This window comes from Dermacentor variabilis, chromosome 5, assembly GCF_050947875.1.
Source record: "Dermacentor variabilis isolate Ectoservices chromosome 5, ASM5094787v1, whole genome shotgun sequence".
In the NCBI taxonomy this organism is placed as follows: domain Eukaryota; kingdom Metazoa; phylum Arthropoda; class Arachnida; order Ixodida; family Ixodidae; genus Dermacentor; species Dermacentor variabilis.
The window spans coordinates 18,603,498-18,631,443 of record NC_134572.1 but is presented as its reverse complement, the minus strand read 5'-3'; the positions used below and the strand labels follow the sequence as shown (position 1 = coordinate 18,631,443).

The window sequence follows — 27,946 nt, the reverse complement described above, 5'->3', positions numbered from 1 at the left end:
AAAATAATTGCAGCGCCCGCATCTCCAGTGGTGGGCCTAGCGCTGAATATACGGAGGTTTCAATTAGTGGTTCCGCACATTCCATTTCAGCTACAACTATGGGAAGACCACGAGTAGTGCGTTTTCCCGAGGAAGAAACTGCTTACCGCGAGCGTCAGCGAGAGTTGGCTCGTGAACGGGCTCGGCGTCGTAGGGCTGACCCCGTGCTGCGCGCCAGAGACGCAGTTTAAACGGCAATGCTCCTAAAGCACACACGCCACGCAAAAGCGAAAATGAAGTGAAAGAATGGTGAAACAAAAGATTAATATAGACCGCTGGCGGAGTTTGACTCGCATGGCGCAACACTCGGTAAACTAGCACAGCTTCACGAACCTTCACAAACTGGAAGAGACTGCGTTTTCTTTTCTTTCTTTTTTTTTTTTTTTTTTTAAGACGGTGGAACACGGTCACGCGATAAAGAAGTGTACATGTCAATTTGATGGCGCGCTGTCCCGAGACGCTGACACCTCCAATCGCTGTGCCCGCATCCTCAGCTGACAATGTACCCATGTAGCTCGCGCTTAAAAAGAATGATCGACTGATTGTTGGTTCAATCGACTGAAAAATCAGGACCTTCTGATAGCTAACTGAAAACATGAACAGCAGAAGCAACTGCATCCACTGCACTGCGTTCAGAGATCACCCGCTGGATTAGCAAAAACCCACAGAAGGGGCCCAATCAAGGTTTGCAGAACAAATCAGGGAACACACAGCTCATTTTCAAACGAGAATTTAAGAGAATTTATTCAATACTTTACCCAACGGTTGCATTAATTTGAATATTACAAATTTACACATCCATATAAAGGTAAAGTCCTCAAAGTGTGTGTGTCTCATACCCACTCTGAACGACCTGACAAAGCATTATGTTTTCGTCAAGAGCTCGTATCATTTATATATATTTATATATTTTATGTATGTATAATATATACATGCACACACACAATACATGCACACCCTGTCCCGTTCTAGGTGGGAGTCCGTTCCTGTTCTGTCTGGTGCTGCTATCTTCTGCACAATGGTCACACACACTGCAGTTTTCCTGGAGATGCAGCGTGTCTCGTCATCGAGGAAGTGCCACATACATTGTAATGAGAGTCCATACAGCCGCGCCATGCACGACCAACAAAAGAAATTTCATGTGTGTGCAGCACAAACAATAAGGAAAAAAAAACAATCAACATGACAAAGAAAAAATTTATGACAAGAAACAAACAAGTCGCCTCTTCCAGCCTTCACACAACAAGGCCCCCAAGGCGAAAACACATACTTTGCAACAAGCGTAAAGTAGCTGAAGAAGCATCAGCTTGACTTCCGCACTATGCAGAATCCCCAAAATAGTTTGGCAAGGCATCGGACGGGGGCAAAAAAAGAAATGCACTGTTAAAACAAAACAGGCAAGTATCCTACGAAACTAATATATATATCTTCCTCTCAACTATAAACGACGCTCCGAACAATACTGTACAAAACACAGGAGCAATAATAATAATAATAATAATAATAATAGTGAATAAATGATTAGGCTTTGTTCTACATTGCAAAAAAAAAAAAAAGACAGTAGGCTGCAAACAGCAGATGCTCCGATCCCCCCACCCCCTTTTTTTTTGTGAGCCTAAGAAAAGGGCTGAAAAGCACAGTGAAGAGGAGAGTGGTGAGAGAATGTCAAGCAAAGTGTAAAGAAGGAAAGAATTACAGAGAAATGGCCAAACACACGCACACTATTCTCCTCCCAGCCTAGCCCCCTGCCCAGAAGTCGTCGGAACGTCATTGGTGTGCTCCCAGAAAAAGTACAACTACCAAGTTCAACTCCTGCACCATGCACCTATGAAAGCGAAGTCCAGCGCTTTGAAAAAAACTCTGTCCTCCTGCCTTATGCGACAAGAATCAGGTACCAAGTATGTTTTTTTTTTCTTGTTTCATCGAATAGGTCCCCGAAAAGGGGATTGCGCTAATGATTAAGGATGGAGGGATGAGCCTAAAGTGGGAACCACGCAGGAGAGGAAATCCACCTTTAACTGCAACCAGACAACACAACACAGGAAAATTGAGGAGAAAGGTTGGGACAGAGATTAAACGCACACAATGGGGAAGGTGGGGGCAGGCTGTGAAGAGAATGGAGGACCAAGGAGGAACAAGCACTTCGGGAATGACAGTGGAAAGGGGCTTAAGAAGGGGACCATATGCATTGCTCTATAAAACACTAATCATACTCTTTACACACTGTCCTCTTTTAAATAACTAGCATTTTTTTTCCTTATATATATATAAAAAAAGATAGGCCTGACATACACACCATACTAAGATACACATTTTGTCTTCTCTTGCACGCGGTCGGACTTCAAAAAAGCTCACTTGCACATCTTTTTGTTTTTCCCTGTCAAACAAGACAAACACACCACAGTCGCACAATGCGCGCATGCGCAAGCTTATAAAAAACATCAGCACACACCCCATTTTTTTTTTTCTTCTGCTGTTGGCTTCTCACAGTCCTACACGCATACTTCCAGCAACAGCAGCAGCAACAGCAGCAGCAAGGCATTGTGAAAAAAGTAGAGAAGGGGGCTGGGGTTCAGAGAGGGAGGATGAAGTAACAAGTGGAGAGCATGTCACCCTTTCACTGAGGGCGCACTACACCTGTTGTAGCTGAAAACTACACACCCATTTGCTCATTCAGAAAGATGTCTGCGAGAATAAGTGAGACACCATTGTGTGGTTTGTTGCCTCCGTCAGGACGAAACGTCACACCACAAACACTTTGGGATGGCGACAATGAAGAGCTTCCCGAGGAAAGCCTCTCAATGCACATGGCAAGCAGTCTGTGAACACTGACAAGCTTCCAAGTCAGCCCAACTCCCAACCAAACAGGAGGACCAGTGTTTTCCTCGCTTTCGGTCACATCCTGGCGTATTTGCAACGTGGCAGTATAATTATGTCCCAGCCCCCGCCTTGGAGAATGAAACATCTGCGAAAAAGGGTCTGTACCCTGAAGACTCCTAGGCTGCTCTCAATATGTAGGTTTGCCGGAATAAACAAAAAGAGACAAAGAAAAATGATTGGAGAGAGAGAGAGATGCATACATAAAATACAGTGGGCAGTTGTGTTTTGGTAATCCACATGAAGACTCTTCAGAGGATGAAAGGTGTCATAGAAAATGAGCAACTAGCACAGCAATACTCAATGTTCAATACAATATTGTAAATGTCAGTCATCATGGGGCTGCCAGCTGATACAGAGACTAAAACCAAGCATAACCACTAGCGACTTTGACAAAAAGGTAAAAATCAATACTGTGCGTTACACAGCGGATTCGGACAAGGTCCATCTATAATATGGACAAAATCCCGCTCTTATGAACACAGCAATTGATTGGCAATTGATGCTAAATGGGTTCACCTAGTGTTGTGAAAAAAAAAAAAAAAGACGGGGTGGGGGAGGAACGAAAGAAGAAATACAGTTATACTTCAGCAGCCGAAAAGGGGGTTGTCCTCCAACTGCACCTTTGTCTGGAGAACTGTACTTGTTTGTTTGTTTGCCCAATATCTAAAATACACATGCACACATTCAAGACAGAAGCATGCTCAGAATAGCAGGTGCAGCACAATCATTCCAAGGAGACGCACAATGGCCAAAAAAGGAAACCAAGCCAGAGCTGCGCATCCACAATACTGCTGACAGGTCTCAGCTATGAGGCCTACTGCGGCATTTCAGGCACCTTCTCGCAGAGCCTGTCTCACAAGTTGTTTCCCCTCTCCCCCCTGAGCACTTGCACAACACACATTCCCAATGGTTGCGTTTAGGCGCTGACAGAATGGTGTGCTTGCCAAGGAGTGCAGAATTGGACCCACAGCTGTTCCAGAACTCGCAATGACGCACAATGCCACCTGCCATGTTGCCTATGTACAAAACGCTGACTAGGTAAAAGGGTTTGAACAAAACCTGCTAGAAAAGAAAAAAAAGAAGGGTGGGGGGAGGGACAGAAACTCGCAAACTGGCAGACAGGTGGGCACTTGTGAACGACACGAGGAGAAAGCAATAGTAAGAAAAAAGAATGAACGAACTCGCATACAGATGTGCACCAAACACTAGCATATACGAAGCATGACGATTGGTTTCAAAAGGACTGCCACAAAAGTCCACAAGCATGGACTTGTTCACCCCTGTCATTATTTGAGCTTGTTAAGGGCAGGCAGGTCTACAAATCTGCAACGAGTGCACTGCACCGACGTACAACCATGGGCTCTGGCACCAATGTGCAGCATCAATGCCTTGCCAGTGCGGTGTGACAACACTATTATCTCATGCTTCCAGCTATGCTGACCAATGTGGCAAAAGTACTTGCAGCTGGCAAGCAGCACACATCCGAACACGTTTCCTTTTTGGCACTCCTTTAAAAACGGACTTAAGAAAAAAGAAGAGAGAAAAAAGAAAACTGGCAGCATGTGCAGGGACAACATACACGGAGCAGCACAAATGTCCTTAAGTGGCTTCAGGGTTGCAACCCTCACGAAGGTTATCCCAGGCGTGTGTAACACTTTCTTATCTAATAGACATGAACAGCAGCTGCTCACAAAGGTATGTTAGAGAAAAAAAAATCACAGAAAACAGAGTGTGGTGGGCATAGCATAATAAAGAGAAAACTTACAGGGCAGCAAGACTGAAACAAGTGTACAGGCTCTGTTTGCGAGTCCAAGAAAAAGGAGACGCATCTGCCAAGGAGTGTATGGCAACAACAACAAGGCATGTCTTCCATCCTCCCCAGAAATGGCACCACGCAGTGGGTTAAAAGAGTCGCAACCCCCCTGTTGTAGGAAGAGGCAGGAGAGAAGGACTTTCACACGGTCTCTTCTCCTTTATAGGAAAACAAGCATATGTGTTGTCCATATGTGCGCCAGCAAAGTATCCACAGTGATGTCACTCTTGGCATTGTGTTGCCTCCACCAGAGGAAGCAGGGGGGAGCGTCGTCTCTGTCGGTTTATCGCGGCAAGCGATCTTCACCGAGCTTGTGATGTTCTCTCCCTCTTGCAAGCCGGACGAGAGGGAGCAAGATGTGAGAAGGGGCAGAGAGAGAGAAGACAACCTGCCTCCAGGGGTGGGCGGGGAAAACCTGTGGTCAACTTCAGGCAATTTCTACACTAGGTTGTACTCCTTCAAGTTCAGCTGCAGGATGGTGTCCTTTACGGCGGCAAACACGAACCGGATGTTCTCTGTGTCTGCAGGCCAGAAAGCAGAGGAAATGGGGAAGGGAGACGAGCGTCGCTTTCAAGACAAGAAAATCAGAGAAAAAAAAAAACTTTACCAGTAAAATGAGTCTGCTAACATGGGGAAGCCCATAGGATGACAATAAGTTTTGGGACTGGCACTTACACACGGCTGCTTCAGTAAGTACACTGTGGAAACCTGGACAGCACAGTAAAGGATTTTTTTCCATTACCTTCAATGTAAAGTCACTAACTAAAAAAAGAAGGTGCGATAACTGCAGCATGTGTAGACAGTTAGCTAAGAAGCACTGGTCATAGCAGGGACCACATTCTGAATTGGTTAGGTTCAAGAATATTACTTTTAATAAGCGCAGGTTTTTGAAGCCAGTGGGAACAATGCCATTCCAATGAGGTCTCGTGCCAAATATTACATTACGCAAAAGTGTAAATATTTTCAAAGTGTTCAATCAAAAACATGTTTCTTGCTTGTGTAACTACCTCGAAGTCCAGTGTTCTTCCATAAGTTGCATAAATATAGACTTGCCACCTAATACTTTTGATCATGCCTCATTTTGTATAACTACCTCGGAATCCAGTGTTGTTCCATAAATTGTATAAATATAGACTTGCCACCTACAACTTTTGATCATGCCTCATGAACAAAAAGAAGATCAGAGGCTTTCATGGCTACACTCACGTGCCACTGGGTGAATCTAATCCAAACTGGCTGCAGTTCCAGCAGTACAAAGACGCGAGACTTAACTCTTGTGTGCTCCTACACTGACCAATGTGACGGCTAACGCAAAAGCCAATTCCCACAGATGACCAGTGTAACACGATTCTAATACACTGAAATGAAGCTAATATGCTCAGACCCGCAGCCATCCTCTGCACTACACTAACATACAGGATTTGCTATGCCAAGCACTCGTGCTTGAAGACTTCACAGCCTGGTATCAAAAAGCATAAAATTTAAAAAACCTAAATGACTGCAGGACCACAATAAAGTTTTCCAGTCCAGTCCAGTTCCCTAGCAACATATTGGTTAAAACTGGCAACTGCTCCAAAACATCTACGCCCATGTTTCCAGTGTAATATACTTTGTTTCATACATGGCAGGCAATGCTGCAGAAACTATGCAAGTAGTTCGATCAAGTCTCACTCTGCATTTCTCGCAGTGTAAGCTACTTCATATCTTAGAAATTGTGGATGCAGCTTTATGTTGAATCACATATTTCTTGTGCATACTTCAGCTTCTAGTAGGCAATGCCTAATGCCTTTAATATGGAATATATATGTTATACTCGGTGAAGTAAAATTAGAAGATATGTTACATTGAACAGTCAGCGACTAGTAATTCAGACCCAACGGGGACCACCAGGATGTTTGAATAAGCAGGAGTCCGAAATACCGAATTCAGCCAAAAATAAATGACCATTCCACAAGTGGCCAAATGTGGTGTGTCATATTCTGGGATTGTCACTTTCGGAAATACCTTCAATTTAGTGCAACTGTAGTGCAAGACACATTTGCATCTAGGAGCACCAGCCTTCTTGGTCCAGTGCCAAGCACGCTATCTCTGTGGTGTGACTAGCGCCAGATACAATGGCTTCTACGAGCAGTGGCATTCTTGGCATAGTGCTAAGCATGCTATCTTATCTCTGTGTGTAGGCACTGCTGCCCATTGATGGGTCCAGGGCTAGTCACGAGAAATATAGCAAAAATGAAAGTATCTTTTAAAAGTGATAGTTCAAGAATGCATCCAAGTTTGTCAACTCAAGTTGCTGTGCGTGCAATGCTTGCCTTTGTCCTAGACATATAGTGGCCATGATTTTCTAGCAATGTCTTTTATGCTATTCCTTTTCATGCTTTTTGCGCTTCATCATTGGTCAGTGCGACGCTCAGCACACGTTATCAATAGGATCAGCCGGCCATGGACAGTACATGACAAGAGTGGCACAGAATGGAGCGGAAGGCAGCGCTACAATATCTCAGCCCGCATCTCGACCATTATCATGATGTCACTACAGATACATGAAAGTACCAGTTAATGCATGCACCAAATTCTCATTGGCTATTACTTAATCAACTAAGCTTCACTAGTTTCGGTTTCGCGGTGCACCAACGACATGGCCGACGAAAATGTTGGTAATATCTCAAAACAAAAACATAGCCATTTCTGCTTGACTCGGTAGCCATATTATCTCATGGTCATGCAAGCAGAGTCGTAATTACCGTGCGATGAGCTGTAAGGCGTTTTAAATATTGGTCATCCTTACACACCAAGTAAGGATGACCACTATGGGTCATCCACACACTATGGGGCTATGGCGGTGCAGTGGGGTGGTCTGAATAATTGAGGATGTCCGAATTATCGCTGTCCGAATAATTTGACGTTAACTATCTTTCTATCATATGTAAAGCAATATTTTTGGACACAGGTGCAAACAGTGAGAGAAGTATCTCTAGCCTTCACAGCACTGCCTGCTACGTATGAAATGGAGTACAATCAACGGAACATGCAGCCAGCATGTCATAAAAGTTCAAGTGACCTGTGTGTTCTTGCACTGCACAATGTGAACTATACCAGAAGAGTGAAAATGAACAAGGCAAAGCAAGACAAACACAGGAATAGAACAGTGCCCCGTAGTATATCTCCCCCCTCCCCATAGGTCTTGTCATGTGGATTGAACTATGATGCTAACTCACCCTAGTCAAATTTCTCTAAAACAGGAATGAATTTTGGCCCATTTGGACATATACAGAAACTGTCAAAATTTCATCATCAATGTAATTTAATGTAATGTAATAAATTTCATCATCATTGTAAGTGCCTAAATGTTTACTTTAAAAAATTTGATTTGTTGCTATCTTCTCAATTTGGTTTTCGTGCTGGCAGTTCAACTAAGTTAGCTTTAATATCCCTAGCCAACTACATTCGTCACTCGATTGATATGGGTAATTTCATTGATTTGGTATTTTTGGACTTCACTAAAGCTTTTGATACGATTAATCATAACATACTTTTTACTAAGCTAGAAGCCCTGGGAATAACTGGTCCAGTACTAAAACTCCTAAAAAGTTACCTGCATGATAGAGAACAAACAGTTTTTTCTGGAGGTGCTTATTCTGATGCTAAAGTTATTAACCAAGGTGTACCACAAGGCTCCAATTTATATTAATGATTTACCCACGAGTCCTAAATCTGCACCATAGTGTACTATACACAGATGATATTACTATCTCATTGTGTGACAAATCTTTAACAACCTTAATCCTTAAAATAAACAATGCGCTTGAACATATTGTCGCACCCTGCTATTCTTTCAATCATTTAATTATACATCCTACCAAAACTTGCCATGATTTTCCAATCTAGCCAAAGAATACTACCTGGCTTGCCTGAGATAACTCTAGATGGTTATCACATTCCCATCTCCGACTGTGTATCATTTTTGGACATCAAATTAGATTCTAACCTAAAGTTCTCTCAACACATTCCTTCATTAAGCAAAAGTGTACCTTTGGCATTAGAGCATTAATAAAATCAAGAGCATATTTCTCCAAAGACGCATGTTAGCATTACACTTTGCTTTCATTCACACTCACATTAATTACGGCATTGTTTCCTAGGGAAACGCATATTACTGCCATATCTTGTCTATTCAGCACTTTCAAAACCAAGCAATACGCATTATTACTAAAAGCAAGTTTTTCATGAGTGCTGCTCCATTACTTCGTGAAAATAACATCCTTGTTGTAACGAACTTCTTCAACTATCATCTAATAAGTATGTTTTATAAATTACTTAAATTACTTATTAAACAGCTTTCATATGAATTCATTGATTCCAGGTACCTCATCAATAATAGTAATACCAGGTTTGCATGTAACTCAAATTTTCTACTGCCTATGGTTCATTCTAACTATGGAAATATGGCATCATTCGCTGCTATAAACTGTGGAATGGTTTACCCAACAGCTTAAACCTTCATGCGTTCATACATTTAGTCTTGCACTTAAGCTTTTTTACATGTATAACTTAGTTTATATCATTCATTACACTCCATTTGCCATATGTATGTATTGACAGCTTTCTTATGCACAACAGGCTTTTATACTGACAATTGTTCTTGTTTATTTAATCTTTCTATGTTGAATTTTTCGCAATTGCGTCTGTTTCTTTTACTCAGCTTGCTCATCTTTTATATGTATTTCCATTGTTATTAACCGAGGGTTCTGTTGCAGTCTGACTTTGGGACCCTCGTCTGGGTATTGTCTCTTAGCCATTCATTGTATTTGAAGAATAATAAACTGCCAATTGTGAGATGGAAAAATGGGCCCAATTTGGAATGGAAAGGGCGGTGTAATTTTGTCTCCTGAAGAGCACCCCCACTGAACAACGGCGCATGCCTCAGCTAGCACAGCCGCTGCTAAAGACCAGCTCAGCCAAGCACGTTTCAGCAAACCACCAAATGTCCTACATGGCAAAAAAGTTATCTACCTTGAAAACCAATGTCAATAATGCAATCCATGCCTTTAATGTTTTGATGTTATTTTCTTTACATCCAGGTTACTGTACATGTTCATAATTTTCTGAGAGTAAAACAGTTGCTGTCCTTTCGAAATAAAACACTTGCCAATCAGCATTTACGTCATTTCTCACTATCACTTGTGGTTGTGCTGTTTAGTTGTGTATGCGCAGACATGGATGACATGGGCAGCACTTTAGAACTCAACGTTGCTGGACAGAGCATGTACGAAGATGCATCAACAGGGCCAGTGCCACTGGTAAAGTGCCATCATAGCTGACCAATTCAGAGGACGCACTTTGCAGTGATGACAGCCCAGTTCTGTATGGACTAAGCCTAAAAATTTCCACGTGCATAGATGCTTGTCCATGAGTAGTTAACCAATGAAGCCTTTGTCAGCAGAGTGGGCAAGACTGGTGACATCAAGAACCAAGATTTTGTGCACTCTGATGTTCAAGGAGGGGAGAATGAAATTTACAGTATGTACAAGAACTGTTCATTCCAAGCCATCGATGATAACAGGGCAATGGAGTGCTTTCTGAGTAGCAAAAATACAGTCCTCAAGTCACTCCAAAGAATGCTTCAGCAGAGTAACAATGAAATATTTGCAGTTGTAGGCTATCTGTGCATTTCCAAGTTTGGACCATTCATTTCACACAACTGAGTTGCTCTCAAAGCAATCTTTTTTTTCCCCTCCCCTACTTTTAACAGCGCTTTCATTATTGCAGGGTTCAACTGTAACACGGTGACTAAATAACAATGATTCCATTCACCACTGCCTTGCAAGCCCGTGATGCTATCACCACCAGGACCGGTGGCCCGCACCCCGAAGAGAATGGAATGAAATCGAGAAGTGAACCCATATATGGTAGAGAAAGAGACAGAGGGAGGAAGGAAAGGCAGAGACGTTAACTAGACTGAGTCCAGTTTGCTAGCTAACTAAGATTGTGATGCGGCTGACATACTGTGGAGCCTGGTTTAGCATGCATCTTTGATACAATCACTTTAAGGGACATCCTTTAATGATGCCATGCTTTGCATAGCAGCTAATACACATGACATGCTGGCCACAAAAATTCTCCACATACAACAAGGAATTCATTCCCCTACAGAGGTCACTGCAGAGCATTCCCACTTCTATAAACATAAAACAACACCACAAATGTAATGTGCAACTTGGATCAATCTGCCATATTTGTTCGAATATAATGCAAAGTTTATTCCCCAGAGCCCTTAGCCTCAAAAACATGCCTCAAAGCCTCATATATGAGGCTGATAGTTACTGTTTCAATAATGACATGTGTACATTGTTTTTCCAGTGACCATTTTCCACAGGCTAACAAATGTTACAAAGGTATTGTTAGAACTTCTTCTATTATTCTTCTATTCTCTATTAGAACTTTCTTGAATGTTGTTGCCAATTCTATAGCAAAAGAATCTTTGTGTAATCATTGTGCACACAAAGCAAATGGTGGTGTACTTTCTGTAATGTACATGAGCACCAGCAATTATGCTGGAATGTATAACACGTTTGACCTGTAGGTCCTATCAGCAAACAACTACTGTGCTCGCCACTATAGTTATGCTTTTAGTGTCACTTGTCTTTCTGGTCAAGAGCTCACTCAATAAAAGGTTAAACTTGAGACTCAAAGTTTTGCTACTGTGTGGTTTGTCACTATTACAAATGTGACAATATGGCATCAGCAGCACCATATTTCCGGTGATACAAATTTTAGATGGCAGTGCAAATTGTAGCAACTAATAAACTTTGGCAGGTGAGGCAGTGTTTGCAATCAAGCCAGCACAAAGTGAATGCTGTCAATTGTCATTTTCGACGAGCCATTGGGGGGGGAACCAAGTGTCGGCTCGACTGGTGGATAGCAGAGGCAGAACATGCCACAAAGTGGCGTTTCCTAGGATGTGTTGATTTTATGAAGTTTCCAAGTCAGATTAGAAATGAACCAAACTGGGTCAGTCACCAAACAATTTTTCATAAATAATCGCGATGCCACCTCCCTATATATACGACTGCAATTTTAAACACCCCACAACATGTCGTTCTAACTTTTGAACTACACCTACAAACGACATGAGAACTCTGACACCGCTATGAGCAGAATGAACTAAGTTTTTTGTTTTCCTACACTGCCAGTGCATCCTCAATGCTAAAGGTAACGAGATGGCACTGCTGGCCTAGTCCATAGTCTAGCGAACCTAGTAGTCTCCAACCAAGCCAACAGAACAAGGCAAGCAAAACAATGGCTGGTGAACTGCATAATTGCACACACGCCTTAAGTGTAGCACGCATCCAATGTTTCTTGTTTAACGTAATAAATAGCAACAGGGTCTCAGGCGACCTAGTTGTAGTCTTTTACAAGTTTTTGTCGCAGAGAATCATTAGCAAACTTCACCCTTACTCTGTCTGTGCAGACACAATCTACAATGAAGTGAGACAAGTGCCCCGCAACGAAAGTTGTGATCCTGTTATCGTTCTGCTCGTAGAAAGCAGTGAAGCTCTCCAAGTTGCCAGAAGATAAAGACTTTAATGCATGCTCTGACTGTACTTTCCTATGTTTTATAGAGATGGCAGGACAATGGCCTTTGAAAATAAGCTGCCCTGTTTGCTGTAAACAAAAGCCCACAACATCGCATTCACAAGCTTTCCTGGCAGCTTGCAAAATCTGGACACTTTTTCACCACAGTGAAACTTTTTGTTTTCTCCCTCTCTCTTCTTTACTTCCTAGTTTTCAGTATTTCAGGCAAATGCCACTGAGTGAATGATCCGTTAACTGCATATCACTTTATAATTGTGACAACCTTATAATCAATAAAGATATGGTGGTTCACCAGAAAAGGTAACAAACCTTACAATGAAAGCAGCACAGCCCAATATCACCATGGAGGGTGTGTGACTATCAGTTAGAGCTAGAGACAAAATTCTAGAAGCAAGTACTAATCCTTCATTTATGCGTAATTCATAAAATCACTTAGTCTAAACGAACCAAATTCACAATAAACTATTCTACAATAATGTTCTCAGGAAAAGATTGCAATGCGCTCCAGTTAAGACATTTGCAGTTCACAACAGAAGCCATTCACCATTCCAGCAAGACAAAAACTTGTGCCCAAGATGTCACGGGCATTTGCATCTATTTAAAATGTAAATGTATGAGTGAGGTCTTAATGCTCTTGAAGCATTCCCATAATTCAAAACAGCAAGGTGCCCCCAAACTGTATTTTTTTAAAGAGTGTTTACCGAGATGGATGCATATGAGAACCAATATCTTGCAGGAATGCTGAATGTGATTCAAAATGAACAAGAGGCACTTGTAGAACTTTCCAAAATGTAAAAATAAGGAGAAAAGTGGCAAGTCACACAAACCCATCCAAACCCAAGGCATGCGGCTCAAAAGGAATGCAGGACTGAGAATGAAAGCATCAGGCAAAGTTGTACTCTTTAAGGTTGTTCTGCATAATGGTGTCCTTGACAGCACAGAACACCATCCGAATGTTCTCCGTGTCTTACGCCCGCAAGGCATGCAAGAGGGAAGAAAAGAAAGGAGGGAAAGAAAGAAATAAACATCACGCACAGGGCGACAGAAAGTGAGGCCAACAAAGCCAGGAGAGATTATAACACTGTAAAGTACAAACCAGAAAACGGGCTGCAGTCAAAGGGCACAACAGTCAAAGAGTGGGGCTGTTTAAAGGAGTGAAGAATTGAATCTAACTCAAGAAAAGCAAATGGTCACAAGAAATGCAAGCTTGGCAACAGTGCTCCAGTGAGGCGCAAACATGCCGAGGACCACCAATGCAGCATTCTGGGAGCAGTGGAGAAGAGTTACGGTGAGTTGCCCATGCAGGCCTCCACCAAAAAAAAAACAGCACCAGACAGCAGCAGCAACGCCCAGGCCAACAAGGCTGCCGCACGCTCCTACCTGTTGCACATGTGAAATGAGAATAGATGATTTTTTCACTGTCCGGGTTGAGGTCCACAAACATTTTAAGGATGAACTCCCTAGCATGAATGGCATCTTTCTTTGGTCCTACAAGAGCAAACAAATAAAGCAACGTCTACATGAAGATCAACAGGTAAATGAACCAGAGGGGAGGGGGTTTGCCAGCAAGGAGCAACTATATGTTTGCAAAAGTGTCACACAGAATGAGCATACAGTCGTTTAGAGACCACAAGCACTAGTTGTTGAAAATTACTTGAGACTGCAGCAATCAGCTACCTACTTTACGTTAAGACGCTTATAATGAAAAAAAGAAAGACTACTTTGTAACAAAGCAACATAATAATTTAAGAGACTTCTGAAAGCCAAGCTTAAAACCTACTAGTACACAGTTAAGCTTAGTAGCACACAGCACCTAAGTGCACGTAAAGCAGCCCTCAGCAGAGAATGTGTGGCAACATAAACAGCAAAACAGTGCGAGTAATCAAGTGAAAAGTAAGGCATGTTTGCTTGTTCTTTGTAAAAGTGATTGCTGTAACAACAATAAACAAAGAATGGGCTTGTCACCACTACTAACAAAGCACACGGAAAATGGACAGCAATGGCATAAACACAAACTCTGGACACCTTGATCACCTAATAGTCACCTGGCCCTATGCACCACCACACACAAAGTGAAGTTCACGGCTACTAAACAGCACAGGACAGCACTGTACAGTTCCCATAGTGAACTCCCAGGCCACAGGGCATGCCTTAGCTAGACAAGCTCCTGCAAGGGTTTCATCAAGGTAAAACTCCTGTGCAACTCAATAACTGTCGAAAGAAAGGGTACTCTAGAAACCACTCAAACCCTCAAGAAAGGCACGACTTGAACCCAACTTCACACTCTGAAATCAGCTAGACACCTTTCTAATGAGAGCTTTCATAGAAATGCCATGATACATGTTGGGATATTGTGACCACTTGTCAGCAGCTGCTTGAAACTACGAAGAATGCAGCATTTCTCCACATTCTTGCAACTGTCCAAAAAGAGCGCTTGGCTCAGTTGCAAGCAGTTACAGTGTGTCAAGTGACGTGCTCGGTGACCTGAGTACTCCCAAAAAGTAGCACAGATACCTCGTGCTCTTTGCTACCTCTTCCCTACACCATGGTGCTTGTCCTTTGTTGCTTACGATGAGGTGTGCGTTCAGTACACTGTGCTTTCTTAATTTGAAAGCAAGCAAGAGCAACTTTAGATAGAGAACAAATAAGATGCAGTTCCGATGCACTACTAGCTGTTGCACAGGAATTCTACACACCGAACGAAATTCTAGACACTATCAGCAGACACCTAAGCAACATCAGGCATACTAAGTTCATGGCACTGCTAGTGAAATGCAAGCACAGTGCCAAGTTTTGTACTCCACACTTGAAGCTTTTGTTGATGTAACTTATTTTCAATGTTGCTAAGTTAACACGAACACCACTAAGGAATACTACAGTCTCTAACATGAATATATAGTGCTGCATACTTTTTTCACTAATGCAAAAGCAACACCAGATGCGAGAAGTTTTAATGTAATTCAGGAAGCTGTTACAAATCAACATACAAGTTGTTTAGCAGACCAATAGACCTGACTCACTGTACAAGCAACAGCAACAAGGCATGTCAAACTATCACAATCGCATTCATGCACACACAAACTATACTGAAAAAAAAAATTGAATAAAGAAGCAAATCCAGACAAGAAATCCATGGAGATTTGGAGATATCCACAGCTTGCGACTAATTGCACACTAATGCAATAAAACTGTATGGTGAGCACAAGAGAACTAGAGAGCATGCTTCCATTTCCACATTCCCCCAATCTGTGAAATCAGTGTGAATCATTCACAGGTAGTTTTGGAGCTAGAGTATATTTATAAAGTCCAGCTGTGCTACAAATGCACATTGCAGTTTTAACTAACTAAACTTGAACAGCTGTGCCACTTTGCTGCATCCCATTCATGTGTCATTCCAGCATGTTAGTACATGTTAAACAAGGCAAAAATGCATAGATGTCATCAAGGTTGCCAGCAGCAACAGGTATCAAAACCAACATTCTGTTATGCTGCCAAGAAAATTATGTTTGACACTGGTTGCACAAGGGCCGAGGACAAATGAGCAGCAAAGGCAAAACCATCCTGTCCTCCAGACTCTCATTTTCCGCACATGCAAACAGCAAGCACACAATGACCTTACCAAAAAAGGGCACCCCCCAGAAGCATACCTGCCAGCCTGTGAACAGCAATACTCATAAAAATCTTAAGCACACTACACTGGAAGGGGTCAACAGCACATGTTCTATGTTTGTCCCAAGCACACAGTTCTTGTGCGATATATATGTACTTTATTACCGATGATTTACTTTGAAATGCAGCAAACAAACAGTTCTGCGTAAACCTTTGCTCTTGTGCAGCACGATAGTCAGACCTGGTTGAACTCAGGGGGAACGTGAACGCTCGCTTTGGCGGCACGAAATTTTCGGGCACAATTTGGGTTTCCCAGTTGAGTGGCTTGCATTGAAATTTTGACAGGAAGCCTGGTAGGTTAACAGCCGATTCCGGGCATTTGCACGCTGAGTGGTATTGTGTTGCCGGGATCGACTTTTCTGTGCCAGTTGTTGTGAGATGGTTGAAGGCATTCCAAGTGTGCAGGGGTTGCAGAGAGCAAAGCCATCGTCTTGCTCGCCAGCCATTCTCTTCCTGCCCAGCGGCTGCCAGCACTGGCCAGGCAAGATTTTCCGGGCCATGGAGGAGCTGTTAGGATCGGCCTGCAGGGGTACTGCTATGCAAAGCTATTTCAGCCCGCTGCATGCGTTTCAAACGACCCTTGGTAGGGGCCCCTTCAGAGAACCAGCGAGGACAGCGCTAACCAACCATGAACTTACTTCAGAGAACTGCGGACTACGGCAACAAGAGGAGTCCCCCCCCCCCCCCCCAAAAGGGGTGCTTTGCGGTGCGGGGGTCCCAAGATTCATCACAGTCTGCTGACACACGTGACGACTACAGGAGAAACGCAGCTCTGGAATTTAGAGGTGCCGGCTGGGGTTGGGTGTGACCACCTGGCTACGGGGACGCAAGACAATGGACACCACCACGATGGCCGCGTTGTGAAGGTTAGCTCCAAGTGCTGCGAAGGTCGTCTGCCCTCGGAGGGGGGCAGTGAAAGTGCGTACGTGTGTGCGTGGGCCCTCCTCCTCCAAAAAGGCGGGTAGTCTACGATGACGTCGAACGGAGTGTTTATAAGCATCTGTTCGTCACTGCTACAGTGTGCTTGTCGTCGTGCTCTGTGCTCGTCAGTGTGCTCGTGAGCAGTGTGCTGGGTGTGTTTGGAGCTTCGTGCTCGTAAGCTGTGTGCTGTATGCTCGTCTGGCGTGCCCCATATGGGAGTCACGCTAGACTGTGTAAATGTATCTCTTATTTAAAATGTAAATACTGTAAATAAACCCTGTTCACCTAGTTCCTCCGAAGTTCCTCTCTACGACCTTAAACTCCGTCAAATGGTGGCAGCGGCGAGATCGTCCGACAACTCCTACAACTGGTAACAAAGGTGGAATCGTCCGACAAATCTTACATCGCATAACTTCAGGAAACATTCATAAAATTTTACAACAGGGGATTAGGGGTTGGAGGGGGGTTATATTGCAAATGTCCATCTGGTGGACATGTCCTTTTCGTCTGCTGCTGAAGAGCCGATTGGCTGGGAGCACCTGTCTCCTTCTGACGGTGGATTTTTACAGAATACCTCCCCAGGTCTGAATTCATAAAATTTACACAAAATTTTGGAGAGCTGGCAGGTATGCAGTGGGGAAGAACGCAGGAGCTTCTATGCATTTCCTCGGTGAGTATCATGAAGGAAAGTTAAACCTTAGGATAGAATGCCACAAAGACAATCTTGAAGACTAGTCATAAAAACATTAATGAAAAGGAGACATCATCGAAAAAGCACCCAAGCACATGATGGCAATTAGTCATTTCTAGGCTGTGCTGGGTTCATTGTCATAATTGTCTGCTGCACCATTTGGAAATTGCGCAGATAATCATGCAAACACTTAGAATTGTCACTGCAATGGTAACAATGGTTATCAATGCAATGCAATGGTTATCAGGTACCGAGGCCAAAAACTAAATGTCTCGCATGCGCCGCATGAGCTGGAAAAAGCAGTGGAAACACTGGTGGCCTGCCATATTCAAACCTACCACAAACCAAGCAATATATGGCATGCTGTTCCCAGGATTTAAAGCATGATGTGCATGTTTGGCAAGTGAAAGCAGGGAGAGAATAACATCATAGGAGGTTGACTTGCGAAGGCTGGCTGCCTAATGTCATGCTCCCTCCCATGTTGAACATGTACAAAGAATGTGTACATATATGCCCACTTGTTTCCAGCAATCAACCTAAAATGTAGGGCACAAGGAAAGAATGCACAAAACTGATGGCTTTTTTGCTAGAACCCAGAAGAAGCAACTAGCAGAAAGCCTCCCTTACGTCCCTGTAAGGCCAAGCACTACAGCACCTGCTCTCAATGAACTCCCTTGCGGCTAGGCACAGATATCACAATACTGTCTAATGCTCCCCCTCACTTTGCTCTCACCCACTGTTGTGCACTGACATAACTGAGCTGTTTCACAAAAATCTGAAGAATCGCTGCTTAAGTACCGTCCACGCTCTTTTCCGTCTGAATTGGAGGTGCTTCACTCTGCACCTCTGGCTTCAGTTGTCCTGTTAGTCGTGACTGTTTGTTTACTGTAATTACTTGCATAAGCAAGTCATGTGCAAATGTGGCAAGTCACGGCATCCAAACCATGCCTGTTTCATTAGTAAGGAAAGCTTGACGTTGGAAAAAAAAAAGCACATGCATCAAGACTTGCTTGCTAATCAACTACGTAAGCCACACAGATTAAAATCCACAAACCTGCCTTGGCTGGGCTCGCTAACAACCTTGGCATGGTAACAATTAATTGTTGCTATTTACTACTACTGCCTGAATAGCAACCAGGTTTGATGCTTGTGCAGTGCACTAATCATGTCAATGAGACACTTTGTTCTTATCATGTGCTGCAGTGGCACCACACACATCAGCTTTTCCCATTGAAACACAAGGCATGATTCCATTAGCCGGAAGCAAGAGAGCCTCATGCACTAACTGTGTAGCCTTCATAATACAAGCAGTGTTTTTTCACATGCACAAAACACTCCATCTGTGACAGGTTCAATGCTAGCTATAATGGGATGTGGCTCGCAGAGCCTGATTTTTGTCCTCTAATACGCATTTAGCAACTTTTTTTTCCAGAAAGGAGAGTAAATGTGGTACGTCTGTCTTGGGCACTACAGCAAACGCTGGATGGTTGCACTGCAAGTTAATGCAGCCCTCTGAATGCAAGCAGTTTGCCAATGTCCTGATGGGAGACTAAACAATAACGAGTTGAATGTGCCCTGGTTCAAATACCAGCCGTGTTCAATAAACTGTTTGTGATTTATCTGTTATGATACTTACTACTGCCATAACACAATGGTGACAGTACTGTGTTACACTGCTGCCTTTCACTGTGCCGACTTAATTGCAAGTGTGTACTACAAACCAGCATTCAAAAGTGGACTGTGTCCAATTGCACGATACTATAGCTTGTCTGGCTGTCCTGCTGGCTAATGTTGTCCATGTCTGAGTAAGGCAGTGGAATTTCTATGAGCCATGCTATTTCCAGCCAATTCACTCTGTGGAATCTCACCGCACACTAACTAACTAGCTACCTACTGTTAACATTTCCTCTAAAAATTCTCCTGGTTTGAGGCGCATTGTGCAAAACAACCTGAATGGAAACAGCCTTACATGGAGAATAAGCTTTGAACTGCTGCATATCAGGCAGGCCATGCAGCCAGCAGAGCCAGGATTTTGTAGCGATGCCTTCCGCTTGATTCTACACCACTCTTATCATCCAGCATTCACAGCGGGATGATCCCATTGATAAAGAAAAAAAAAAAAAGGAATAGCACTGGAAAAGGCATCGCTACAAAATCATTACCCAACGCACCCTGCAAGCAATCTGGGCCCTGTCATGACTGCCGTAGACAACATGCTGCTGGTCACGCGCAAGAGAACAATGCGAGATCTCACATTGTACTCTTGCGCGTGACTAACAGCATGTTGTCTACGGCAGTCATAACAGTCCCTTTTACAGCCTTCAGTCTTTAGAGCACACACCATACCTCCAACTTTATCGAGCTCACTGTTGTGGCATCCTGTTATGTTAACGGCCAAGTGCAGCAAAATTCCAACAGCCTAGTTTCGGACATTATAGATATGGAGAAGTTTCTGCCCAAAACTTCATATTTATAATTATGGTGGTTGCATCATGAAAACGCAGTTTTGGTACCAAATTTGGAATTGGAAGAAAAAGAAATGCTGCCTTTACTATTCATTGGAAACGACGCACAACCCAGAACCCTCAACATGGCCTCTAAGATGAGCTGTTGACAGCGGCTCATTGAAAATCTCAGAGGCCATGTGCTCAGATTTGCGTCCAATCCACCATCAGGTGCACACATCGTCTGCTTAGATACTATTTAAAGGCCGCTAACAAAAACAAGAAAATTACTATTAGTATAAAATAATTAAATTATATTATGGAGTTTTTGTGCCAAAGCCACTTTCTGATTATGAGGCACGCCGTAGTGGAGGACTCCGGAAATTTCGGCCACCTTGGGTTTTTTGATGTGCACTACTATTAGTATAGCTTTAATGGTGTGCTACTTGTTTACAATCACTTTAGTCAAAATTAAATTTTGCTGCTGTTGGCCTTTACTTCCCATGGTGTGCCTGTGGATAAATACCTTAACCTAGGCCAGTCATGGACAAACTAGGCTTTGAAAACCTAGGAGAATTTTTAAGTAGACCCAAGGAGAAAGGAAGTCGAACAGCAAACATACTGCGTGCGCATCTATACCTGGCCTCCAATACACTATTTGCATTAATCCTTGTTCAGTCTCTCTCCTCAACAGCATCCAACTATCTTGCCCCTCAAATAGTCTGCCAAAGGAGCCCAGAAGCTCCCTATACACACGTATCAAGTGGTTCTACCACAGTTGTTTTCCTCAGCTAAATGTTTTCCAAGTTCCAAGTGTTTTCTAAATGTTCTCCAAATGTTTTCCTATATCTGTGGGAAGCTTCTAAATTTAAAACAAGAAAGTATAGTCTTTCTAGTCAGTTCTATGCATCCACACTGCAAACTGCAATTAAATTTTTCGCGACTGCATCAGCCACCTTTGCTCTACTGATTGCAACTTGGCGTCGTGTGCTGCCATCTTACAATTTTAAAGAATCCCATAAAGTCACTACACAACACACAATATCTAGCAAGCTCAAGAAGATGCACACCACATTCTACAGAGATGCTGCTTCTAGGTACCGTATTTACTCAAACCTAGGCCAACGGTTCTCTTTTACAAATAATCATAAACGAAATTCTAGGGTTAGCTCAGATTAGAAAAATTTGGGAAAACGTGCTAGTTTTTAATTGAAATCAATAAATATGGTGCACAGACAGCACCATCCAGAAAAGTCAGTATCGCAGCTGCTACTAGCCATGCCAGAAGCCAACTGAAGTACAGAAGCGATGTCGCCATTTTGACCTGTGTCCTATCGGTGTGCGGCATGGCGTTATCATAATGGCACCAAACAGGTGATGTCACTATGATGCCACTTTCAAACGAAAATTTGTGCTAGCCACAGAGACATTGTCAAAAGTTCAACCTGGGCGGGACTTCGGCATTGCTGAGAAAAACGTCTATCGTTGGAGGGGGCAATGGAAGACACTTTTTGCATGCGCCAGCCACAATGAGATGACAGCAATAAGGAAGGCAGACATGTAGAATGAGCTTGGCGCGTTCATATTCAATAAATGCAGTTTTCATTTTGTGAATACTGCCCTTGCTTTTTTCTGTTCAACCCACATTCGAGGGTTTCTTTTTTCCCTCTCTCGTGGCTTTGGACTTTGGGGATCAGCTTAGAATTGAGGCCGGCCTAAATTTCAGTGAATACGGTAGTGGAGCACTCTTCAAGCTAATCATAAAGTAACAAACTGCAAATGGTCAACCATTTCCTCAACTAAAAGCACAAGTGCTGCGTGCCTGTTGCCCAAGCAGTGCTGTCACATTGCCACCTGGATCCTAACTGACCTGTGGCTACTGTGAAGTGGGAGTAAACCATACGCTTTTTATCAGGATTCTGATCCAGATACATCTTGAGAATGAAGTTCCTCGCAGCAACGTGATCCTGTTTGGCACCTGTCACAGTCACCGAGTTAATAAGGAAACACTTGAGAAAAACAGATGGTCGTTATATTCAGCCAGACCCTGTGTTGACCCAACGGAGCCATCATCTACGTGCTGAAAACTGCTGTACCAGGGAAAGTATGTTCAACTGCACGCAACAAAATGAGTGCTTGTGTGCTGCATGACCAAACAGCAAAGACCACAAAGGCACTAAAGGTATTTGGCATACACCACAAAGGATTTCACATTAACCACTCGGCTTCACAGCATCTCAGCAAAGCAGGACAGTAGAACATTGCAACACACTGACGCTGATGCTAAGAAAATGTAGTCACATATACCCTGTTGAATAAACGCCGAGTTTCCAGGCATTACCACTTTACTGAGCGGAAGCGTCGAAAAGTGATGCCAAGATTAACCTCGTTCTCTTTTTCAGTCCCCTGGTTTGCCACACCATGTGGCATTACCCCCTCCTCCACAAATATTGAAAAAAAAAAAAAAAGAAATACATAGGCTTGATGTGCAAAGGCCGAGAGGGCTTATGACAAAAACAAAGGATATAGTCACAATCACTGTGATGTATGGTATAGTCACAAGTCACTGAGTGAAACAACAAAAACTAACATAAGATGCAGAAAACATCAGCTATTAAAGGCTACAGTACGGTTTAACCCCAACATTGTACACTATCTCAGATTACGGTTGTTGACATCGGGGAGGCTGGCTTCCGTCAGGAAGGACTTCGTAATTCACTCGAATAATTCGCTGCAAAACTCTGCAGGGTCCGAAGTAGCTGCTCAAAAGTTTCTCGGACAGTACCCTCCTCCAAGAATATTGAAAAAAAAAAGGAATTCATAGGCTTGATGTGAAGAGGCCGAGAGGGCCTATGACAAAAACTAAATATGTAGTCACAATCACTGTGATGTCCCAAGTCACTGAGTGAAACAACAAAAACTAACATAAGATGCAGAAAACATCAGCTATTAAGGGCTACAGTACGGTTTTCTTCATGTATGCAGCCCGACTTAGATGCGATGGTCATGTCGTACTGCTGCAAGCGTAGACTCCACCATGCCAGTGATACAGAAGGGTGCCACAGGTTTGCAAGCCAGCATAACAAGTGATGATATGCAACAACCTTGAATGACAGCTGTTGAAGCAAGGTCAAAATTTGGCCAGTGCCTACATGACAGCAAGGCACTCTTTCTCCATGGCAGTGCAGTTGCGCTTTGCACGCGATAGTGTGCGACTTTTGTAGGTGTTCACACTTTCAATGCCTTCCTGCTGTTGTACAAGCACCGCACCAAACCAATGTCACTGGCGTCGGCATGGACTTCTGTGTGCGCTCCTCATCAAAGTGGGCCAGAACTGGCGCTCACACCAGGCACTGTCAAAGCTCGATGAAAGCAGTCTCTTGCTCTAAGGTCCAGACAAACAATACATCATCCCTCGCGAGGCGAGTCAGCGGTTCCGCCATCTCTGAAAATTTTTCAATAAAATGCTGTTAGTATGCGCAAAGGCCCAGAAAGCGTCAGACACCTTTCTTGTTGGTCAGTGTTGGAAACGTAGCTGCAGCAGCAGTATTTTTGGGAACAGGGCTAATGCCTTCTCCGCTGACGTGTCCCAGAAACATCGGCTCCTTGTAGCCAAGTTACACTTCTGAGGCTTATGGGTGAGGTTAGCCAATCGGATGGCTCAGAGAACTTGCCACAGACGTTTCAAGCATTGGTCAAATGTCTACGAAAAACCAACCACGTTGTCGAGGTAGACGAGACAGCTTTGCCACTTCAGACCAGCGAGAACGGTGTCCATTCGCTGGAACGTTGCTGGTGCAAAACAGAGGCCAAAAGGAAGCACCGTATAGTGCGGAATATAGGTCGTTTTTTCCAAAAAATATTACTAAAAGGTCACCCCTCAACTTATATACCGGCCCTTGGCACAACATGAATAGTCCTCTGGCAACATGTAGGAGCGCAGACCATTCGGCATCCGCATCGTTATCGTCTCCTTGGTGACCGACGCCATCTTCCCTTTTTGTGCAGTGATCGTTCCTGGCGTTGCTAATTTCCCGACAACCCACAAAATGAGTACGAGTACTCGACGTCAGTTCACCGCGACGTTTAAGAAGAAAGTCATCAAATATGCTGAAATGCATCGGAACATGTCTGCCCAGCGGCAATTTGTCGTGTCGGAAAAAAGCGTCCGGTACTGGCGAACGCAGAAAGTCAAGCTGCCTGCCTGCAACGCGCGGAAGAAGTCCTGTCGCGGGCGCCGCGCGGTGCACCTGGAGCTCGAAGAGAAGGTGGCGGATTTCGTCCGCGAGCATCGTGCCAGATCTTTGCCAGTAACAGCGGAACTCATCTGCATCAAAGCTATTGAGATCACCCGAGAATCCGAACTGCCCAAGGAACAATTCAAGAGCTCCATTTATTGGGTTCGTCGCTTCATGCGACGCAAGGGATTCGCACTTTGACAGCGCACATCAATCTGCCAGAAGCTGCCAGAGGCATACGAGGACAAGCTGGTCGAATTCCAGCGCTATGTTATCCGTCTCCGGCAGCAGCATGGCTACATGTTGGGACAGATCGGCAATGCTGATGAAACGCCAGTGTGGTTTGACATGCCGTCGCCCACCACAGTGTGCGAACGCGGCGCAAAAGAAGTCAAGCTTCTTTCTACGGGGAACGAGCATTCGCACTTCACGGTGATGCTCGCGTGTACTGCAGACGGCAGAAAGCTGCCCCCATACATAATCTTCAAGAGGAAGACGCTGCCAAAAGAGGCTTTCCCGCGGGATGTTGTCATTCGCGTGAATGAAAAGGGCTATATGGACGAGGCCCTCATGCTTAATTGGATTAAGACCATCTGGAATCGGCGACCCGGCGCACTCCTGCGGTGTCCGAGTATGCTCGTCTTGGATGCCTTTTGCCGGCACTTGACCGCAGATGTGAAGCAGGCACTACACGACGGAAGGACGGAACTCGCCATCATTCCGGGAGGCATGACCTCAACACTTTCAGCCCCTGGACGTTGTGCTCAACAAGCCCTTTAAAGACCGTCCGTGAACAATATAGTCAGTGGATGGCCGGCGACAAGCCGACAGCCCCAACCGGCCGGCTGCGCAGGCCGCCTCTCGCCACTGTGGCCACATGGGTGTCGCAGGCTTGGCGCTTGCTGCCCGACGATATGGTGGTGTGGGCATTCAAGAAGTGTTGCATTAGCAACTCCTTGGACGGCACCGAGGATGACATGTTGTGGGACGCAGCCAGCGAAAAGCAGTCGTCTTCGGACGAGAGCTGAGACAGCTCAGACGAATGAGCAGGTGACGAGTCTGGCGGCACCACTAAATACAACGAAGTTTTGTGCCTTATAATTTTTTATGTTGACTTCTTTGCTTCAATGTAAGGGGGTCGACCTATATTCCGCATTATACGGTACTTTGAATTCGTAAATGCCATCTAGAGTGACAAAAGCAGTTTTTTCACAGTCTCGTTCATTTACCTCATTTTTCCAGTAATAGCTCCTTAGATTGAGAGCCGAAAAATACTTTGCTCGCTCCGAACTGTCTAAAGAAACATCGAGATGCGGTAACAGGTACACGTCATTCTTGGTAACATTGCTGAGGTGTATATAAGCAACACAGAAACACAGCATTCAGTCTTTATTGACAAGAATGACCTGGGATAATCGTGGACTGTGCAAAGGCTGACTGACGCTATCACCTAGTATCTCCTTGACTTGGACTTGAATTGCCTTACATTCTTTTGGTGAGGCACGGTAGAGCTGTTGCTTGATGCGTGCAGTGTCATATGTCGTTATGCGAAACTGTGCGATTGGTGTTTGGCTCACCTTAGTAGACCGAGCGAAGCATGTGTCAAACTCCTTGAAGAGTTCCTGCGCTGCGCTTTTTTGGTCTTCTATAAGCTCAGAGTTTACATCAATGTATTTGAGCGAACTGCCTGTGCCCAGTTCAGAAGCAAAAGACTCAATGATGTTCGTTGATGGTTTGGCGCAGGCAACGGCAATGCCAGTAAAAAATGTGCCAAAACTCAAAGGTAAAGTTGCTAAGGAGGACCGCTATCTGGCTATCACAAAGTACAACAAAGCTTCGTGCTACACAAATACCTTGGGTAAGCAACAGATAAACGTTGCCTTCTACAATGGCTTCACCGTCTCGTAGCTCGTCAGACTTGACCAGAACCATCACACTCACACGTGGCAATATCATGATGCTGTCGTCCGAAACACGTGTGGATCTGCATTCGATGGCGTCGGTTTATGCTGTTGCCATCTTTGTCGAGAAAGTGACGCAGTGCTGGCGGAGGTCAATAATGACGCCATATTCCCCAAGAAGTCCATCTTAAGAATTAAATTGCGGCAACACTCGCGCAGAACCAGACAAGTGGCGAGAAAAGCAGCACCGCAAATTTCTACTTTAGCGGTGCGTAAACCAAGCAGTGTGACAACGTGGCCGCCTGCCGTACGAACTGGCACCCCAGTCCAGGGCAACGTAACTTTCTTTAAGAATGCTTGTCAGTTTACCACTGAGAACCGAGTAACCTGTGCCGGTACCTACAAGTGCACTCATTTTTCTGCTGTCAATCAACACAGTGAAATCTGGTGAAATCTTGTTTGTGGAAACGGGTTTAGGCATTGTCGTATTTTTGTTGTGGTGCAGTCGGGTTGATACAAGGTTTTCAGCACATTGAGTATAAATGGCTTTGCCTCAGAAGGTCTCTGACGACACTTTTCCCAGCATGGACTAGGCGATTGCCCCTGTGCTATCCTATAGGCGGTATATAACTAGCAGGGTATTGCCTCGGTGAGGGTGAGCGTGACTGTCGCTGCTATGTGCCCAACCTGCCCAGCTAGTTGAATTCTGTGATGTCGGGAGGCCTCTGGCCAAACCTGAGTTGGGGCAAATCAATAGAAGAACCCCAGAGCCAGAGTCGTCGGTAGGAGCACTTCCGATACACATAACCAGCTTTGCCGCAATGGTAGCACAGCAGTCGTGTCTTCTCCATAGCGGTGACTTCGAAAAGGGAACTCCGCAACAGTCTTCCGTGGATTCCAAACAAAACCGCCAAAGAGCTGTTCCTTTAAGCCTCTCATCACATGAGATACCTTCTCTTCTAACATACTCGGATCAGCACACTGAAAGAGACACGACATGTCCTCCACGTACATTGTGATGCTCTCATTGGGCTTGTGAACATGCGACTGAAGGGCACACTCCATTTATTTCTACCGATCGGGGCTGGAGCAAGTTTCCAGCAGCTTGCGCTGGAACTCAGGCCATGATGACAGGGCACTCTCACTGTTTCGTAAATCACATGCGAGCACCATCCTCGAGGCTGAGGTAGACATTCCCGAGTCATGGTGTTTGGGCTGCTCTCCTTTGTTTTCAGACTGAGATTATCAGCAGCAAAAATGGCCAGCTGTAAAGAGAGATTGTGGAGGCAGTGGCCATGCAAAGCTTTAAAAATGGCGATTGCGTTAACTCGCCATCAGTTGCGGTTTCTCAGAAATAACTTTTGTTTCTTTCGATGTGATACACATGTGCTTGGTGCCTCAGTCTTGTCAGCGTTTATCTTAGTATTTGTATCGCACTACTGCTTAAGGTCGCTCTGTGTTTTTATTTGTTTTTACGTTGCTTATCGGCTGCAAACATGTGTCTCATGTATATAAGCCTGCCTTTTTTTTTTCATTCCCATTAAATCATCAGTTGTCAGTACTGCTTCGTGTTGTCCCTTTCTTCAAGTCTCATGTTTTGTTTGCGGTAACTTCCCAAAATCAAAAACCTCCACAAACACTGCCGCGTATACCCTGTTGAATTACATGCCGAGTCTCCAGGCGTTAGCACTTTACTGAGCATAAGCTCAGTAACCGAACAGTAACAGAACAAATCAATATATGGTTTGTTCATG

The 27,946-nt window shown here is 44.2% G+C and overlaps 1 protein-coding gene across 4 annotated transcripts in view; it reads right to left on the bottom strand.

The window, feature by feature from the left end:
* Nucleotides 1-1,222: 1,222 nt before the first annotated feature.
* Galphaq (G protein alpha q subunit) overlaps nucleotides 1,223-27,946 on the bottom strand; it is a 67,647-nt gene continuing 40,923 nt past the window's right edge. The window contains exons 7-8 of one of the 4 annotated variants that reach the window (XM_075691917.1): nucleotides 13,709-13,816; nucleotides 1,223-5,253 (exon numbers count right to left, since the gene is read on the bottom strand). In XM_075691917.1, the coding sequence (XP_075548032.1) occupies nucleotides 5,171-5,253; nucleotides 13,709-13,816 (191 nt within the window). In that variant the 3' untranslated portion in view covers nucleotides 1,223-5,170. Of the gene's footprint in view, nucleotides 5,254-13,155; nucleotides 13,295-13,708; nucleotides 13,817-21,922; nucleotides 27,458-27,946 lie in introns of those variants that run through there. The other 3 variants (XR_012828410.1, XM_075691918.1, XM_075691919.1) reach the window with 3 other exon arrangements.